The sequence below is a fragment of the Lithobates pipiens genome, unplaced genomic scaffold, assembly GCF_037356315.1.
Source record: "Lithobates pipiens isolate NorthernLeopardFrog02 unplaced genomic scaffold, aLitPip1_a1.2 Scaffold_18, whole genome shotgun sequence".
NCBI lineage: Eukaryota > Metazoa > Chordata > Amphibia > Anura > Ranidae > Lithobates > Lithobates pipiens.
This window is the reverse complement of record NW_027507758.1, coordinates 386,555,436-386,574,277: the sequence shown is the minus strand read 5'-3', so window position 1 is coordinate 386,574,277 and position 18,842 is coordinate 386,555,436. Positions and strand designations below refer to the sequence as shown.

The window sequence follows — 18,842 nt, the reverse complement described above, 5'->3', positions numbered from 1 at the left end:
TATACCTAGGAAAAACTGTTATTTGAATATAGTAGTGAGGGGTTTTATTATTATTATACAGGATTTATATAGCGCCAACAGTTTGTGCAGCACTGTACAAAATTAAGGCAGGCATTGCACTAAGGCTACTTACGCACTGAGGCGCTTTACAGGTGCTACAGCACTAAAAATAGCGCCTGTAAAGAGTCTCTCCTGTGCCTCCAGTGTGAAAGCCCCCTTGGGCTTTTACACTGGATCGGTGCACTTGCAGGACGGTCAAAAAAGTCCTGCAAGTCACATCTTTGCAGCACTGTAGGTGCGGTGTATTCACCGCTCCTAAAGCAGCAGCACTATACGGGCAGTTTTAACCCTTTTTTGGCTGTTAGCAGGGGGTAAAACCGCCCCCGCTAACGGACGAATAGCGCCGCTTTACTGCCGGCGCCTGCCCGCCCCAGTGGGAAAGTAGCCTTACAATACAATTTGGTACAAGACGAATCAGAGGGCCCTGCTTGTTGGAGCTTACAGTCTAACAGTTTTACCCATGGTTAGGCATTTATTGCTGTCTGGGTCCTTATTAGAACTGACCATACACTTTACAATCTGATTGTACAAACTGCTTTAGATCTACCAGTCTACCATCTCTACAGTGTGTGAAAAGTGAACCATGCATCATGGTCGGATTTTGAAAGAATTTTCTTTTGAAAATCAGAAAATTTGTGCGTTCTGTGATCCGATGATGCCACCACAGATTTAAAAATTCGGCAAACCAAGTCTTCAATTTCACCTCACGTTGTTACAGAAAATAATGGCTGGGAATCTTCTTTTCTTTCTGGGAATTTTCTTGTCTTACACATTTTTTTTTTTTTCCAATTAACAGTTTATTGATCATAATAGCGGATAAATGGACAAAAAGTTGACACTATAATACAGACTTCAGCATAACAGCAATAGGGCCAGTGTATATCAGATAACAGTAAACAATAAGACAAACAATAGGGAGTCGTTACTGGCTCCACAAACGTTGCTAATTATCAAATAGGGTCTGCTATAGACCACATTAGAATCCAAAGAAAAAGGAAAGGAAACAGCAGACAAGAGAAAGATGATGGGGGGGGGGGGGGGTGTTAAGGCTCGACCATCAGCTCAGGATGGATCCTCTCATCTGCCATTCCTCCCAGATGATTTTGTCATGCGTTTCCAGTCTATCCTGCAATCTGTCATTTTTTCCATCAGCTCTATATCTTATATTCTAGTGTACAGATCTGCCTGGGAGGGTGGGGCATGTTGTTTCCAACGAAGGGCAATCAGGCATCTTGCGGCCATCAGGACATCTGATAAGCAGTTTTTTGGAATGTTTGGGAATCTGTAGGGTTGAAACTCCCAGAAGGAATGATTTTGGAGTCCTGGGAACCTGTACCCCCAAAAGACGGGACAGTGAAATCTGTGTTTCCATCCAGAAAGCACTATATGGGGCAGGTAGAGGATTTTATAGGCATTCTCCTTGTAAAATGTGCAGAAAGAGCTTTTAGCTGCCTGAGACCAGATCGTCTGCCAAGTCGCCTCTGGGATCTCCTCTCCTATCGCCTTTCCCCAGCGAAGAATATATGCGTGTTTAGGAAGGTGTAAGAGTTTAACACGCATTTCTTTTTCAAATTACATTTCTCGTATGATTCTCCCATCACTGATTAGTAAGTAGTTTGTTCTTCAGTTTTAGGTGAACTTGTAGTGAGAAGGGTGGTACTATGAGGTTTGTTATTCCCTAAACATAGGGCACACAGCTCCTTTTACATGACAGTTGAGGAGGGAGTAGCCCACAGAAGGGCGTATACTGCACTTCGGGGTTAGTCGATTGGCCCGCCTCCTGTCACGTGACTGCAATGTATTCCGTACACAGGTATATTCTACCTAATAAACTACAATAACACTCGGTCATCCTCCGCTGCCTACTCCCTTTCCCACCTCAGGGGCCCCTCCAAATATTACCATGCTGGGCGCTTGTCGGGTCCTCTAAGCTCAGCACAGTTCTCGGTCGGAATAACGCAGGACGCAGCGGGAGTCTGAGCGAGACCTGCGGGCGGCAGCCATGACTCAGCGGAACACCCGGGAGCCGAGCGTCGTGACTGCACTAGGAGCGGCGACCACACGGTACAAACACACTGGAGACGGATCACCGGAACCAGCAAGAGGGTAAGCTGACGCAGGAAAGATAAGATCACCGGAACAAGCGAGATCAACTGGTGGCTAGAGGGGGAGGGCTGCGGAACCAGAGAGAGGAAAACGTCAGCTAGCGCCTTCCCTGTCACTTTTGCGTACTCCAGCACCGCTCCAAGAGGGAACGTGAGACCGAGGGAGGAATAACTATTCACCGGAACTAGCAAGAGCGGGGAGGAGCGTCTCCTCTCCACCATAGAGAGGAGGGGCTAAGCCAACTCTGCTGCTTAGAACACTTGGTGAGTGCTGCGCTGTACACAGCATTATGTGTGAGCCTCTGTGATTTATTATTTTGCTAGTAAACAAGGCGGTGTGTGTATGTGTTCTAGTCCAACGTATCGTGTCTGGTAGAATTTGTTTACATTTCTATAGTCTTACCCTATGGAGTATGTATAATGACCTGGTCTGATCAAAGAAAATGGATTTCAAGCTAGACTGTCCACACACAGCAACTTTATTTGTTGTGGATTTGTGGGTGTCACCCTTTAGGGATCATGCACACGGGTGACAAATACGCTGGGCTCAGATCCGTAATGTGTGTGTCGTAAGGGTGAGCTCCAGCATGTTCGCACAGTCCACGTGCAGAGCCCCCCAGGAAGTCGGCACTGCGCTAATCACAGGCAGTGAGACATTGTCACGAAGTGGGCACTGCGCTGATCACAGGCAGTGAGACATTGTCCCGAAGTGGGCACTGCGCTGCGCTAATCACAGGCAGTGAGACGTCCCGATGTGCGGCTGCAGAGATCGGGAAATGTCTCACTGCCTGTGATTAGCGCAGCGCAGTGCCCACTTCGGGACAATGTCTCACTGCCTGTGATCAGCGCAGTGCCCAGTTCGGGACAATGTCTCACTGCCTGTGATCAGTTTGGGACAATGTCTCACTGCCTGTGATCAGCACAGTGCCCAGTTTGGGACAATGTCTCACTGCCTGTGATCAGCACAGTGCCCACTTTGCGACAGTGTCTCACTGCCTGTGATCAGCGCAGTGCCCACTTCGGGACAATGTCTCACTGCCTGTGATCAGTTTGGGACAATGTCTCACTGCCTGTGATCAGCACAGTGCCCAGTTTGGGACAATGTCTCACTGCCTGTGATCAGCACAGTGCCCACTTTGCGACAGTGTCTCACTGCCTGTGATCAGCGCAGTGCCCACTTTGGGACAGTGTCTCACTGCCTGTGATCAGCGCAGTGCCCACTTTGGGACAGTGTCTCACTGCCTGTGATTAGCGCAGTGCCCACTTCCTGGCAGGCTCTGCGCGTGGGCTGTGCAAAAAAGCCGGAGCTCATCCTTAGTGTGTAGTGATACACCCCCCCCCCCCCCCCCCGAGGAGCCGCTGAATTGATTTGTGATTTCTCTACACACCCGAAGATGACATACCTCGCTCACCCAGCACTTCCAGACACACCACGAGATCATGATTTATTTCAAAGAATTTATTAGGTCAAGCATAGCCTAGAAGCAGACATGATTAGCAAGTGTACTTATGCACACAGTTAAAAGACAATAATGTTACTCTGAGAGATATGGTTAAACATCTGTAGTATTCAATCAGAAACTAACTGAACTGCATTTATCTAGCAACAGTATATAAAGAGTGTCTTAACTTGCTATAACAGTCCCAGGGCAAGTGATTGGGGGGGGGGGGGGGAATTTGGTTGGCAAAGTTGGGGCCCTTGAAGAAAACAAATCAGTTCTCAGCAGACAGATTACCTTGTATGATGTTAGTCTCTTACCAATTCCAAGGCACCATCTTCTGGGTCTCAGGACTAGGGATGAGCTCAGGCGTGTTCGCTTGGAACATGTGCAGAGCCCGCCAGGAAGTCGGTGCAGCGCTGCACTAATCACAGGCAGTGAGACATTGCCCTGATGTGGGGCTGCAGAGATCGGGCAATGTCTCACTGCCTGTGATTAGTGCAGCACTGCACCGACTTCCTGGCGGGCTCTGCATGTGTTCCAAGCGAACACGCCTGAGCTCATCCCTACTCAGGACACATGCTCTGGTTCAGTAAAAGACCAGTTCAAATCAGACAGAGGTTGCTGTTGATCTCTCTCTTTCAATCCTGCTGAGACAAGTCCCGCTTTTCCTTCCTTCCAAGTGGTGGGAGTGCCCTTTACTAAAGTCTGATCTCTCCATGGCATCCAAATCACACCTCACACTGTTCGGTGAGCAGTCTCTCCCTATTGTGGTCAGCCCCGTGTTTTCCCCACATACCTGCTTCCTTCCAGACAGTTTTTAACAGCCTACAGACAACACTTCTCCATGCTCTTTTGCATCAGCCACTCTTCTCCTGACTCGAATCCGACTCATTCAAGGTGGCTGCTGCACTGCAGACGCTCCATAGACAAGCATTTGCTCTACAATACAGAACATGCACCACAGCACATCATCAGGGGAATGGCTGCAAGAATGAGGAAGAGACAGCTGTCTCCTAATGGCTGCATGGGACCTGGTAAACGGCACTCGAGCATGGAAGTCTGGGAGAACGACATGGGAGTCACTGTGTGTGAGTATGTTTTTACTAGATAATCCAATGGAAAAATGAAGGGGTGGTTCCTTTTTAAGGCCCCTTTCACATGGACGGGGCACGTTAATTTTGATAGACTCAGCTTGCTCAGCAGGGATTGCTCCGCTGAGCAGGCAGATGACAGGCCAGTCTCTGCTCACTGTGCAGAGATGGACCTGTCAGAGTTCCGCTTTCCTCTATGAGGAGATCGGATGAAATCAGATGGCCTGTCCATTTTCATCTGATCTGCTGGACGGATGGGGAACATATCGCCATATGTCTGTTTTCAGTGGATTTTGTCAGGTCGAATGTCAAATCAAAGTGAGTCGAAAATTCTGGACAGCCACACTCCAAATGAAATTTGCTCGTGCCTTTATTAGAACATCAGGATCACACTGTACATGTCACAGCAAAATAATACAGAACCAAAAACTACTGATGCGTTTCACACTAAACGTAGTGCTTACTCGTAGCTTGTTGGATTTCAGCAGACACATGGTCGCTGACATGCACCTCCCCATAGAGGACAATGAGTGGCCCAATTGTGTCCACCTGAAAAAACAGACAGGCAGACCCGATTGGTCCTATCGGGTTGGCCTAATAAAAAAAGTTGTTGTTATTGTGATACCACTTTATCTGTTTCTCACACATTTTGCAACTAAAACTCTTGCAATTTAAATGTCATTGCTTTGTGCAGCAAAAGAATGACACTATTGTGTAGTTATCACCCAGGTGCTACACTAAACAAGTGCTATAAATTATGTGACCTGCAGTTCTTTAGTATTTCCCTTGTCACATGATGATTTCTATGTCATTGTATGGGGTCTATTGTTGAATGGGACTTGGTAGCAGAAGACAACACATTGGTGTTTCTCCTCTGTCATGGCTCCTTTTGTTCATCAGGGCTTAGTAACATGTCTCAGATTTCATCTACTGAAAAGTGATTTCACAGCTGATCACACTCACACATTCAGTAGTATTCTGTGAGAGCCGGTTCATCTAAAGGGTTGTGCAAAGATAATGTGTAGCGCTAAATATTGGGACCTAATAAAGGAAACCTATATACATGTAATAATATAAATATAAAAAACTATGGTGGATACTAAAGTTTTAGTGCTTGTGAAAATATACATGTGAAAAATATCAATAAACAGTAATAAAATCAAATAAATCAGTGAAAGCGATTTCAGAATGTACTGGGTACAACACAATGGTGTGTTGGATCACAGTCCAAAGAAGCCAAGTCCATAAGAAGTAGCGAGAAATGTTATTCCCCCATTCCTAAATGGGCTGGGATTTGTACTCCCAATAAGCCGTATGGTATATCTAAGGATTCTTGTGCAGGCTCGCATAGAAGAGGTGAGGGGCCCTTACTGGAAATGGTGGACCCAAATACCATACTTCCATGGTTGAAAGACTTCCGGGTGTTGTGTTGTGATACACTCTATGAAATAGCTGAGCAGGTATCACATGATCTGAGTTGATACCGGAAGCGATTGAAAGACTTCCGGGGTGCTGTTTCATGTACTGTGAGGCTTGGAACTCAGCCCCGGAATATTTTATCTGCCATTCAGCCCATTCTAGTCTTATATGCACTATACAGAGGCTTGAGACGCATTCCGTCCATGCCACTTCCTGTTTCTCCATGATTGGGGCGGTCCCACTTCCTCGTGTTTTACTGTTAGTCCATAAATTGAGCAGCAATCTGGGGAGACGAGATGATGCCCCAGTTAAAGACCTTTTGTTATTTAAATGCGTCGGATAGCATTTCTATGTCTTCCATATTGCTTTTTAGATTTTTTTTAATTTTTTTTGTGATCACTTTTAGATTCTATATCTTGCATATCATTGTAAGATTTTTTTAAAAATTTTTTTTATATTTGAATAAACCATCCCTGGTTGACCTGCATCATATCGAGCTCTCTTCCGTTTTTTTTTTCCTTCCATTTTTGGGTTCTACTGATTACTTACCCACCTTTACTTCCTGGATTGTCCTGCACTCATCTGGCTGCGGGGTGCCTATTGCCTGTCGTTTATACGATTTGGAGCTATACATCCTTCATTGCATCCAGCGTGACATCTCCCAGAACGGAGGATTTTCAAGCTTGTTTGACTCACTGCCATATGGTATTTGGGTCCACCAATTCTGGTAAGGGTGCCTCACCTTTTCCATGTGAACCTGCACAAGCATCCATAGGTATACCATCCGGTTTACCGGGAGTACACATCCCAGCCCATTTAGGAATGGGGGAATAACATCTCGCTCCACTTCTGATGGACTTGACTTCTTTGGACTGTAATCCAACACACTATTGTGTTGTACAAACTTTGAGTGTTAGCTGCTTTTTGTACACACATCTGTTTTATTTTAAGTGTAGCGCAGTACAGTGGCGGCTGGTGAAGTTTTAGGATGGGGGGGCGCCAGACCCCGCCCTTCCTTTTTGACCCCTCCCACTTGTTGAAAATGGGCTTGGTTTCTGCGTGGCTGTGGTTAGTGTCTGAGATGAACAAGGGATGGAGGAACAGCAGGCCCAGATCCTACACAACAATAGAAATATGTGTATTCTATAAAGTTTAACAATCAGCAGATAAAGATATTCCAAACGCCTGGTGTTAGCACTTCAATCATCCCGGCACCATGGTTGTTATGGCGTCAGGATGATTGAAGAGCATTATTTCTATTATTACATTGTAATATAAAATCTAATCATTCAGCTTGCCAAAATGCAGGATCAGTGGGAACCCTGAGCGTGTCACTAGCCACGTCGCCTGCCATCAGGTGCCCCCAGTGACGTCCCTCCTTACATGCAACCACCAAATTGCAGCAGCCTGTGTCACCACCAAATTGCAGCAGCCTGTGTCGCCCCCAAATTGCAGCAGCCTACCTGTGTCACATCAACCCTCCCCCGTTACATACCTTGCTGTGTGTTGTCCTCTCCAGCAGTGTTTCCTTCCACAGGCGATGAAGAGGTCTGCTCCTCTCATACTTCCTGTTTCTTCTCTCCTGGATGCAATTAGAGAGAGAAAACAGGAAGTGACATCAAATTGAGATGTCAATCAAACTGCCCGGCCGTAGTAATATATACTACGTGCGCCGGGTGGAAGCTACTCGGCGCTTCAGAAAGAGCTGCAAGGCCGGCTAAATGCCAGCAAATGAAGCGCCATGTCTGCAATCTCGTGATTGCATAGACGTGGTGCTTCCCATAGGTGCCCTGTGTCTGGCGTCCAAACACAGTGCACTTAAGGACCTTTTTTTTTCTTTTTTTTTTAAATTTTAAAGGGCCAGCTTTAAATATATATATATATATATATATATATATATATATATATATATATATATATATATATATATATATATATATATATATATATAATTTTTTTTTTTTTTTGTGACTGCCTGGGGGGAGCAGTGCCCACTATGGACGGGCCGCCACTGGCACAGTATTTCCCCTCCTCATTTTAACATCTAAAGGGTTGGGCTTTGCTTGCTGATGTAGCTTGAACAATATTGGGATGGAAATCATGCAGTTTTTTTGGGTGGTGGAGACTCTTATGTTATCACATGGAGCAGTGGTCTCCAAACTGTGGCCCGGGAGCCAGATGCTGCCATTTGCTTGCTTTTATCCAGCCTTTTGGGTCAATAATTCATCATCTGACACCAACATTGGGGCATAGTCCCCCCCCCCAACCCGAATGAAGGGGCACAATTCCTCCCCAGGACACCAGCAACGGGGGACAGCTCCTCCCAATGACACCAATGATGGGGCATAATTCTTCCCACCAAATGGCACCAAAAATGGGGTACTATTCCTCTCCCTAACACCAAAGATGGGGTATTGTTTACTCCCACTGATGCCGACACATTTTCTACTTCCAATGGCCACAGTCCAGCCCCTGTAAAGTTTGGGGATCCCTGACTAGAGCTGCACGATTCTGGATAAAATGAGAATCATATATTTTTTGCTTAGAACTTTTTTATTTTAAAGATTTACAACCCATGAACATTAGGTTATCAAACAAGATGGCAATAAAATAAGACCTAGTAATCTTTGCTTCAATCAAATTTAAAGAAATGTAATGAAAAAAAATCAGCAGGTAAATAATTAAATGGCGAAGTAGAATAAGAAGTTAATAGGGCTGATTAGGGTAAATTAAGGCTTAATAAGGGGTTGAACAAGTTAATAAAAACCCAAAAAGATAAAAAATGTTTTTACTTGACAATGTTGCTTTAAACTGACTTCATTTGCAGACCAAATTTCATCCTTTGATCTGTAAATGAATAAACGGAAAGATACAGTGTTTGTTTTTTTTCTGTCTCTTTAAGCGGCTGTTTTTTTTTTTTTTTTTTTTTTTTTTTTCCCTCTGTTAGCAGGGGACTGCTCTGCACTTTTTACATGAATCATGGAAAAGATGCATTAAGATCGTGTAGGAGTGGGAGTCAAATCGAAATTGCGGTCTTTTAAAGATTAATTGTACAGCTCTATCCCTGACATAGAGGAGTCTGAATCAAGGCTTCAGTTGTGGTAGGAAATGGAGATCCATTTCTGTGGTTTTCAGTATAAAAATCGTCACTTGGTTTACAGAAGTGTCAGAATTATCCGCCATTACATCTCCAGAAATGTCTATTTGTATTCCTGAAAAATATAGAAACATTTTTGGGTCAAAATATTAGGAAAGATGTTGTGGTGGGGTTTAATGTAGATATGTTTATGTAGGGGTGTGCATCTTCACTGGTCTCACGATTCGATTCCGGGATGCATCACCATTACTGACACACTCCCACTTCCGTGTGGACCGCCCTTCCTCTCTGCAATCTTCTGGGACACATCGCAGGTCCCAGAAGATTGCCCGGCTGTGCAGGACAGCGCAGTGCGACATGCGCAACCGGCTGTGAAGCTGCAAAATGTCACACCTGGATGCCCACAGTAGTATTGCCAGCGCCGTGGACAGGCAGGGGAGAGAATGGAGGGTTCGTGTGGCCACATCGCTGGATTGTGGGACAGGTGAGTGTCTTTTTTATTAAAAGTCAGAAAATACACTTTTGTAGCTGCTGACATTTAATAGACAAAAAAATTACTAGGCGGCCCTCTCTGCCAGCGATCTTCTGGGACCATTGGCTGGCCAATGGCAGAGCGCAGTGCGCGCCCGGCCGTAAAGCCGTAAGCTGTCACGGACGGGTGTCACTGCCCACAGTAGATATGATGGGGCTGAGGAGAGGAGGAGGGGGGAAGGAGTGATGCTCCGTGCAGCCACATCGATGGACCGTGGGACAGGTGAATGTCTGATTATTAAAAGTCAGCAGCTACACTTTTTGTAGCTGCTGACTTTTAATCAACTAAAAAATGGGTGGAACTCCGATTTACAAAGTGCACTACAGGGTACAGCAATTCACACACACCCGGCTGCTGGAAGGTAAGGAGGGATTAGAATCCAAATCCACAACTGACAAACGGCTCTGCGCTGTCTCTCTGATGACATTTACCTGGGCCCCCCTCGTTTTGTACCTTCCAGCACACTAGGAATGTGGAATGTGCAAACGAGGGGGGGGGCCGGGTAAATATCATCACAGAGCACTGTAGGAGCCAGTGTATGTAGAGTACAAACATACTTGTACTCTACATACTGCTGCTAAAAAAATACCTGTGTGGTGAGACTGGTGATAAATGCAATTATAATCTATTAAGTGCCCACCGCTGTATGTGCATTTTAAAATATATGCAGCTTTTCATACCTCGTGTCTTAGTGTGTGTGTATAACTGTATAAGCCGCTCATGTGACAGCTCTCTACTCTCCTCGTTCTGGTCCGCCTCTCTCGTCTCTCCGGCTCACGTCTCTCGTCAGGTCAGTGGGTGTTCTCAGCCCCGCCCACCGACTGTAGCTATCAGATTAGAAGAGAGGTGGGTGGGGCTGACGTCAGGAGAGAGGAGAGGGGCTGGCCGGACCGAGCAGTCACATGAGCGGTGTATACAGTTATATACACACACACTAAAAAATTAGGTATAAAGCTGCATATATTTAAAAAAAAACACATACATCGGTGGCCACTTAATGGATGATCATTGCATGTATTATCAAAATGCATTTTGACAAAAACACTTGGGGGCGCTCTTCCGGGAGGGGCGGGGCAAGTCGGAATGACGTCACCCGACATCGTTTTTTTTTTTTTTTGGGTCGTATGCATCGATGTCGCATTGAGGACCCCCGAATCGCGATGCAGCAATTAAATTCCACACCCCTATGTTTAAGTCAGTCCAATCAAGGAGTTGAAAGGTGTTTTTATAAAGAATCTCAGTAATGAGAAAATATGTAGGCTGCTATTTCTGAAAATGCAATCTGCCTGGCTGACATGCTGGTTGGAGGGCTGCAATACTTTAAGCTGCTGTCCTGGAACATAAATGCAAATTGGGAGTTCTGAAGTTATTACCTTACCTTGCTTGCTGTAAAATATTGAGGTTATAGATGGCCAGGAAACAAGCATTTTCAGAAGGATGTCAGAAATGGCAGCCCTATATTTCTCCCAGTGAAGGTTTCCTTTGAGCAGGTAATATCTAGGCACTAGCAATTAATTTTCTTCAGGGGGAACAAGGGCATAAGCTACCCAGCACTTAGTGTTTTGTCCAGTCATGCATGGCTATTTTTTTTTTTTATAATTTTGTTTGTATTTTATTTACACAAAGAAGGAATATGACAATATTCAAAACCAGGACAAAGTATGTAATCTAGGCAATATGTTACACAGTAAGAAAGAAAGGGGCCTGAGAGGCCTCAAAGACTTTCTCTGGAATCTCCACTGCTCTCCTATTTTTACGTCTGAGTCTGTTTTCCATATCTTCTATGCGAGCGGTATTGCCTGCAGTGTGAGATTGCACATGGCGCCACTTTATCCTCCACATTGCTCATTCTCCCCTCTAAGGTGGCTGTACAACCACACAGCTTCTGCATGTCATGCCTGACCAAGTTAACCTCCAGCTTAACCCCCTTAATCTCAGAAGTCAATGCTGTGATTAAAGTATTGTAGGAGGTGATTGCAGCCATGATATCCCTAAGTGTAGGTTCAGGGGCAGTCTCTGCATGAGAGGCAGACATCATGTCTGCCGGGATAGCTGTCTGCATACTCTGTGTCCCATGCTGTTACATCTGCAGGATCTTCAGTCCAGATCCTCCACACTGTCTAGCTCTGTCAGTTCCTGGATCCGGGAAGCGGCCTTAGGGAAGAGTATCCTTACTTGGTTTTGCAAACCACTTCATGGCAGCTTCTTTAGCAAAGCTTTTTATACATTGGGTATGCTTGAGCTGCTGTAAATGTATTTTTTTCAGGTGATGAAGGCTCTGGTTCTAGACACCATCCTTAACAAAGGGGAAGGGCAGCTTGCGCCTTCATGGTGGTTCCTTCTAGGAGCGGCTGTCAGGGCACCACAAGTGGATAAGCTAATACCGTACTACATTTTGGTATCTTAAATGTACGCTGCAGCTCAGGTGGTTACGAGTGCCCTTTATACAGGTAAGCTGGAGGCTGCTGTAGCTACTTTCATTCACCTGGGTTTGTTCCTAGGTTTTCCCCTAGCCTGCAGCTTTTATTTCTTTAGGATAGGCATTTATCAGTTAGTGCTCATTTTATGATTGATTTCTGTAGTGTGTGTGTGTGTGTGTGTGTTTAGAATGTATTTCACGTTTCTTATACATTGGGTAAGCTTGACCTGCTGTAAATGTGTTTTTTTTTTTTTTTTCAGATTTACAGTAATGTCTTGTGCTTTATTGACTTTGGCTGATATTCATCCCCAAGGGCATTTTAGTTTTGTCGGTGTATGCGTTGCTTAGTGAGGCAGCACATAATGTGCAATGCTTTTTCCGAAGAGATTTGTTAGACAGGAAGTTGGCTCATTATTATAGCACACTGCTGAATGTTCTTGTCGCTGGTATCACAGATGAGGTAAACTTTGGCGTCCCTTGTTCTGTATTTTTTTTTCTTAATCCTAGGAAAATGGGTACAATTTATGTTGATATTAGTTTTATATTATCTTTCTCCTAATATTTATATATATATATATATATATATATATATATATATATATATATATATATATATATATATATATAATTTTTTTTTTGTAATCACCTAAATATTATGTGGTATGTTTTTGTCTTCCTCGATAACATGACTAGAGTATCGGAATAATGTTATATTTATATTGATAGCTGTGAGGTCCCATGGCTTTTAAAGTAGCCTAATATCTTCAAGATTGGACTGACTGGTTGCTGCATTCATTTGTATACTATTGTGGAGATGTTGTAGACATCCCTGAAATTCCACACAGGGCTTAATAAAATGGCAATTTACAGAAAAAACCCTCATATAGAGCCTTTTTTTTTTTTTTTGTACACTGTTTAGGAGAGTTTGGCATTTTTTTTCTGCCAGAAAGCACCAATCAGAAACGCAAACTAGAAGGTTTTTATTTTTTCCTGCCTCTGAACCTTGAGCTTAAATATGCCTGTAATCATCCTAATGTGCATGGGCATATAAGATAACATAGGCTCAGGCTCTCAGCAATGTCAGTGATGTTAGCGGACTTTGGCCTGCTGTCTGCTGAAGAAGTGTGACGGGAGTACAGCGCAAACTGCACTCCTGTGACCTATGGGAGAAGTATAGCCAAAATGGCTTTCTATACTTTTCCCTTAAAGAGGAAGTAAACCCTGATGGGATTACTTCCTCTTTGTTTCCCTGCAAAGGCAAAGCATAATGGACTACTATGCATCACATAGTAGCCCATTATGTGTCACTTACCTGACACAGGAGCCAGCGATGTCTCCGATTTACTCGCCGGCTCGAAGCGTCATCTTCCTTCTGGGGTCACGGACTCCGGCTCTGTTACTGGTCGGAGTCGCGTGACGTCACGTGCGCGCGGGAGCCGCCAGTCACGGCATGTCATTTAATGAAAACGGCATGCCATAACTCTTCTAAAGTCCGCATGCGCCGAAGAAATCCTTGTACAGGGAATTGTAAATATCTCCTAAACCATGTAGGTTTAGGAGATATTTGCAGCAGCCTTAATCTAGTCTTACCTGTAGGTTAAAGTGTGTTGTAAGGGTTTACAACCACTTTAAGTAAAGAATGGAATTATTGGATGTCTCATCAATGCTAGAGATTACAGGGACTCCTTATAGGAAGTAGTGATATCGAGCACCATGTAGCTTTAATAATATATATTAAAAAAAATCTGTGCTATGGTGCAATCTATAAGGTGAACGGCAGCTTTCACATGCAGGCAGTATACATAACCCACGTAGATAAATAAATAAAATGTGTAGCGCCACTATAATTTATAAAATATAGCGCAGCAAAAAAAAAAAGTCCCAATAAGAAGATGAAGTCTTGTGCATGGATCACAAAGAGAAGATTTGACACTTTCAAAAGTGTAAATAGTTCTCAAAATGTGTACAGAGGGCAGCCACTACCTCCGCATGGGGTCAACACTCACTGGAACCGATGGCTGCCATTACAACAGCATATGCACCTGCAGTCAAACATCCACTGCTGGTTTAAAAACTTCGCCCAATAACTGCATCAGAATGCACCTCTCTAGTAGTGTAGTATTTAATGTGAATTCGTTATAACTTTAAAGCCTGTATAAAAACAGCAAATGACTTGCATAGAAAGCTGCTGCCAGCCCAGGATCGCACAGTGGCGTGATTTCAGCACCAGCAGCTCCACCCTAACATGTTTCATCCACTAGGACCTTCACAGTGGATTTGATGACTGTGCAGAATCTCTAGCATATTTCTGTGGAAGACTTCTTAGCTAATCAGTGCTTCCATATTGGTTCTTGCACATTCAGCATCAAGTCACAGCAACCCATCAGAGGCTCAGTAATAAGTAAAAGTATTTTTCTGATTGGTCCAGATTGCATGCCGCTGTTTTGTTAAGTTGTCATTTTATAAGCCCCTGGTTCTTGCTCTATGTTTTAAAAAGGTGTTTTTTTTTGTTTTTATCCTCAGGATATGACTGCATCTGACTGCCTGTAGCCTCCTTGGCAACTTCCAGTTTGTCTGTGCTTAGAAGATTAATCGTACTGATAGTGGGATTTCCTCTTACTACTGCAATGTCCCTGCAACCTCTCACCTGCCATCATGAACCGTTATACAACTATCAAACAGCTTGGAGATGGCACATATGGCTCAGTGCTTCTTGCACGAAGCACAGAGTCTGGAGAACTGGTTGCTATTAAAAAGTAAGAACCTCTACACAGGTTTGGTATAGTACTGGTGTGGACCACAGTCATTTTTATATTTTTGCTATGGGTCTATTATTTAGCAGTAACTTTTGTCAGTACTTAATGTAATTCCAGTCAAAACCTAACCAAGATAAAATATATTCCCACATCCATTTTAAGCCTATACTGTCTACCCTGTAAAAGGAATATACTTACCTAATTTTTAAGTTTCTCTGGTCTGATCACGTGACCGGCTTCCAGCACTAGCTGCAGTGTAAAGGAGGGACAGCTGACAATGGCTGCCCCATAGTATGCCTATAGTGATGTCATCTGCAGCCGTTGTTGCTGTTATCTCCTCACTGAAGCCACAGCTGAAGAGTGAGATCATGTGACCGGATCAGAACGACTTTAGAATAGGTAAGTATACACACATTCCTTTTACAGGCTAGACAGAATAGGTTTAGAATGGGGGTGGGAGTAGATTTAAGCTTAGTTAGGTTTTGACTGGAATTTCACCTTAAGATAACCATGTAATACATGTACAGGGAGGGGGGGGGGAAGTATTTGATCCCCTGCTGATTTTGTACATTTGCCCACTGACAAAGAAATAATCAGTCTATATTTTTAATGGTAAGTTTATTTTAACAGTGTGAGACAGAATGACGACAACATAAATATACATAAAAACGCATTTCAAAAAAGTTGTTCTAAATTGATTTACATTTTCATTGGTGGCATAAGTATTTGATTTCCTATCAATCAGCAAGATTTCTGACTCCCGGGTGTCTTCTATGTAGGAAACGAGCTGAGATTAATCTCAGCTTTTTTCCTGTATAAATGACAATTGTCCACAGAAGCAATCAGTCAGATTCCAATCTCTGCACCATGGTCAAGACCGTGTGTAACTATATGCAACTGTAACTAAGACCAAAGAGCTGTTCAAGGTTGTAAACCTACACAAGGCTAAATTGGGCTACAAGGCCATCACCAAGCAGCTTGGTGAGAGGGTGACCACAGTTGCTGCGATTATTCACAAATAGAAGAAATAAAAAATAACTGCCAATCTCCCTCGGTCTGGGGCTCCATGCAGGATCTCACCTTGTGGAGTTTCAATGATAATGAGAATGGTGAGGAATCAGCCCAGAACTACACAGAAGAATCTTGTCCATGATCTTAAGGAGGAAGAAAACCCTGATGGGTTTACTTCCTCTTTTTTTTTTTTTTCAATGAAAGGAAAAGCATAATGGGCTAGAATGCATTGCATACTAGTCCATTATGTGCCACTTACCTGCAAATGAACCCCGCGATGTTGCCGCTGGTGGCCGCATCCATCTTTGCCCCTCCTCCTTTCGGGGGGCCAGGGACTCCGGCTCTGTGACTGGCCGGAGTTGTGTGGTGTCACTCCCGTGCAGGAGCTGGCGGCCACTGCACGGGCCCTGTAGAAACGGTCGTGCCCTTTCTTCAGTGCGCATGCGCAGATGATCCCGGGAAAAGCGTATATGGTAAATCTCTCCTAAACCTTGCAGGTTTAAGAGATATTTCCAGTACCTACAGGTAAGCCTTATTATAGGTACTATAGGTATTATACTGTACACTTAACATCTTACAGAAATCTTAAAACAAGCTATTCACATTCCTCCTTTGCAACATCACATGTATAACCCTTATCCTGTTTCTTATGCCTCCCCCTTAACCCAATAACTAACTTTAAACTCTAAAAGAGAACCATTAACACTTATATTTGTCCAAAGCGTGTTTCTCAACACCTAAACTTTAAAGGGATTGTAAAGGTAAAAGTTTTCTCATCTTAATGCATTCTATGCATTAAGGTAAAAAAACATCTGACATCTCTCAACCCTACAACTGCAACATCTGCAGAACAGCTTGTTCTGTTGGACAACAGACGTTCTGGCCAGATTACCGGGTGAAAATAAAAGAAAGAAATCCTAAAAGATAAAACGAATGAAGCCATTACATCTAAGAATTGATAAGCTGCAATATAATGTATGCTTTTGGGTTTAATACTGCCTTAACGTTAACCATATTTTGAAACTAAATCTGACCATACACACCTAGATTTTATATTGTTCAACCTGCAGCCTGAGCAGAAAGATCTAACAGATTTCTCCATCCATGCTCAGCAGACTCTGATTGGATGCAGACTCTTTTTGGCTTAGCTCCTTTGATTTTTCAATGAAAATGTCGAGCTATAGAGTGCTGCCAGAGTCAAACATGGATAAAACTTTGGTAGGTTCATCAGAAGCCAACCAAACTTTGCTCTATGCATGACCAGCTTAAGGCTGATAATAAAGAAAGAGGGTCGGGACTTTAAATGAGGTGTGTATATTGTAGCTAATTGAAGAAGTCAAAGTAAAACATGAACAAGTATTATTTGTTTACCATGATTGAGTAGGTATATGGTAGACAGTACATGCAATGGTGGCACATTAATATAACAAATCATGTATCCAAATCATTTACATGTTAAAAATATAAATAGAATATGCAATAATATTAACCTCCATAATAAAAAATCATATATAATATAACTGTTATAATCCCCGATATTGCCTGGATCCAAAAACCATGTAGGTATGTATGCATTGCATCTAGGTTAATCCCAACGCATTTCGTGAGATCTATCCAATCATCAGGGGCGGATGCATGTCACATCTATATAAAGAGGTAAGTATATTAAAATCAACCATTCATATACAAAAATCGGAAAAAATTTGTATACATACAGGGAGCATAGGATAGTCATCCCTGTAGGACTCGCATATCTGCTTAGAGTGAAACAAATACACCGCCGGGGTGCTAGGGCCGAAAAGAATGCCTGGTCTGGAAGCTGTGGTAGTAGGGTCCAATAGAAACACAGGAAGCATAAATGTAAGTGTGACCCAGAGTATCTGGAACAGTAGGAAAAAATGGGATCCATTCTGTGGATCAATAAAAATATGAATACCAAATGGTCCTGAAAATATAAAGAAGTAAGCTAATCAACCAACGAAAAAAAAAAAAAAAAGGTCGCCATACTTACTAAACGATGTTAGAGTGTGGCGATCTCCCCCGCTGCTCCCTTGTGTTCTGAAGGGGAACACACTGATCACTGTGCTGACTGGATGTTGGTTTTCCATATAGGTCTGGTCATGCAGGACAGCTGTAGACACTGACTGAATGTTGGTTCTTGTTGAACCTGCAGATACCAGATGATTTTTCAGCCGTGTGTACTTGATTTAAGCCCTAACACTAATAATCTGCTGCATTATCACCTCTGTTTTTACCTGGAACCTCCTGCACTGATTACGTGCAGCAGTGATATCCTCTTACCAGATAAAACTCCACTACAGAAGCAGAGTGTTTACTCTTCCATATTTCTTTCCTGAAATAGTTGTCATGCTCTGAAAAGCTGCAGTTGTAGATGCTCTGTAAATGCAGGGGAGTACTATGGGGTTGATTTACTAAAACTGAAGACTGCAAAATTTGGTGAGGCTCTGCATAGAAACCAATCATCAGCTTCTAACTTTAGCATGTTCAATTAAGCTTTGCCAAAAACCTGGAAGCTGATTGGAGACTGCGAGCAAGGCTTTCACGTCCAGCATCCGTGTCTGGCCTCACAAATGCACTTCTGGAAGAATGGTCAAATGTTCCCATAGACACACTCCTAAACCTTGTGGACAGCCTTCCCAGAAGAGTTGGCCAACTCAATATTGAACCCTACTGACTAAGACTGGGATGCCATTAAAGTTCATGTGCATGTAAAGGCAGGTGTCCCAATACTTTCGGTAATCTATTGTATATGCTCTGGCATGCATTGATCAACACATGCCAGTGCATCTGGTTCGAATGAACCCTAAGCCAGCTTCCATTATACATCTTCAGCTGCTCTTTGTAGGGAGAAATAATTCTTTGCTCTGCAAAACAAACTCCTCATTGTAA

At 43.5% G+C, this 18,842-nt stretch overlaps 2 protein-coding genes across 5 annotated transcripts in view; one reads left to right on the top strand and one right to left on the bottom strand.

Annotated features, from left to right (window-relative positions):
* Positions 1 to 2,109, bottom strand: part of FBXO9 (F-box protein 9) — a 48,282-nt gene extending 46,173 nt beyond the window's left edge. For both annotated transcript variants that reach the window (XM_077487799.1, XM_077487800.1), the window contains exon 1: positions 1,963 to 2,109. In XM_077487799.1, the coding sequence (XP_077343925.1) occupies positions 1,963 to 1,965 (3 nt within the window). In that variant the 5' untranslated portion in view covers positions 1,966 to 2,109. The remainder of the gene's footprint in view (positions 1 to 1,962) is intronic.
* Positions 2,110 to 2,290: 181 nt separating this feature from the next.
* CILK1 (ciliogenesis associated kinase 1) overlaps positions 2,291 to 18,842 on the top strand; it is a 67,325-nt gene continuing 50,773 nt past the window's right edge. For 2 of the 3 annotated variants that reach the window (XM_077487798.1, XM_077487796.1), the window contains exons 1-2: positions 2,291 to 2,429; positions 14,689 to 14,921. In XM_077487798.1, the coding sequence (XP_077343924.1) occupies positions 14,821 to 14,921 (101 nt within the window). In that variant the 5' untranslated portion in view covers positions 2,291 to 2,429; positions 14,689 to 14,820. Of the gene's footprint in view, positions 2,430 to 12,436; positions 12,626 to 14,688; positions 14,922 to 18,842 lie in introns of those variants that run through there. The other variant, XM_077487797.1, reaches the window with a different exon arrangement.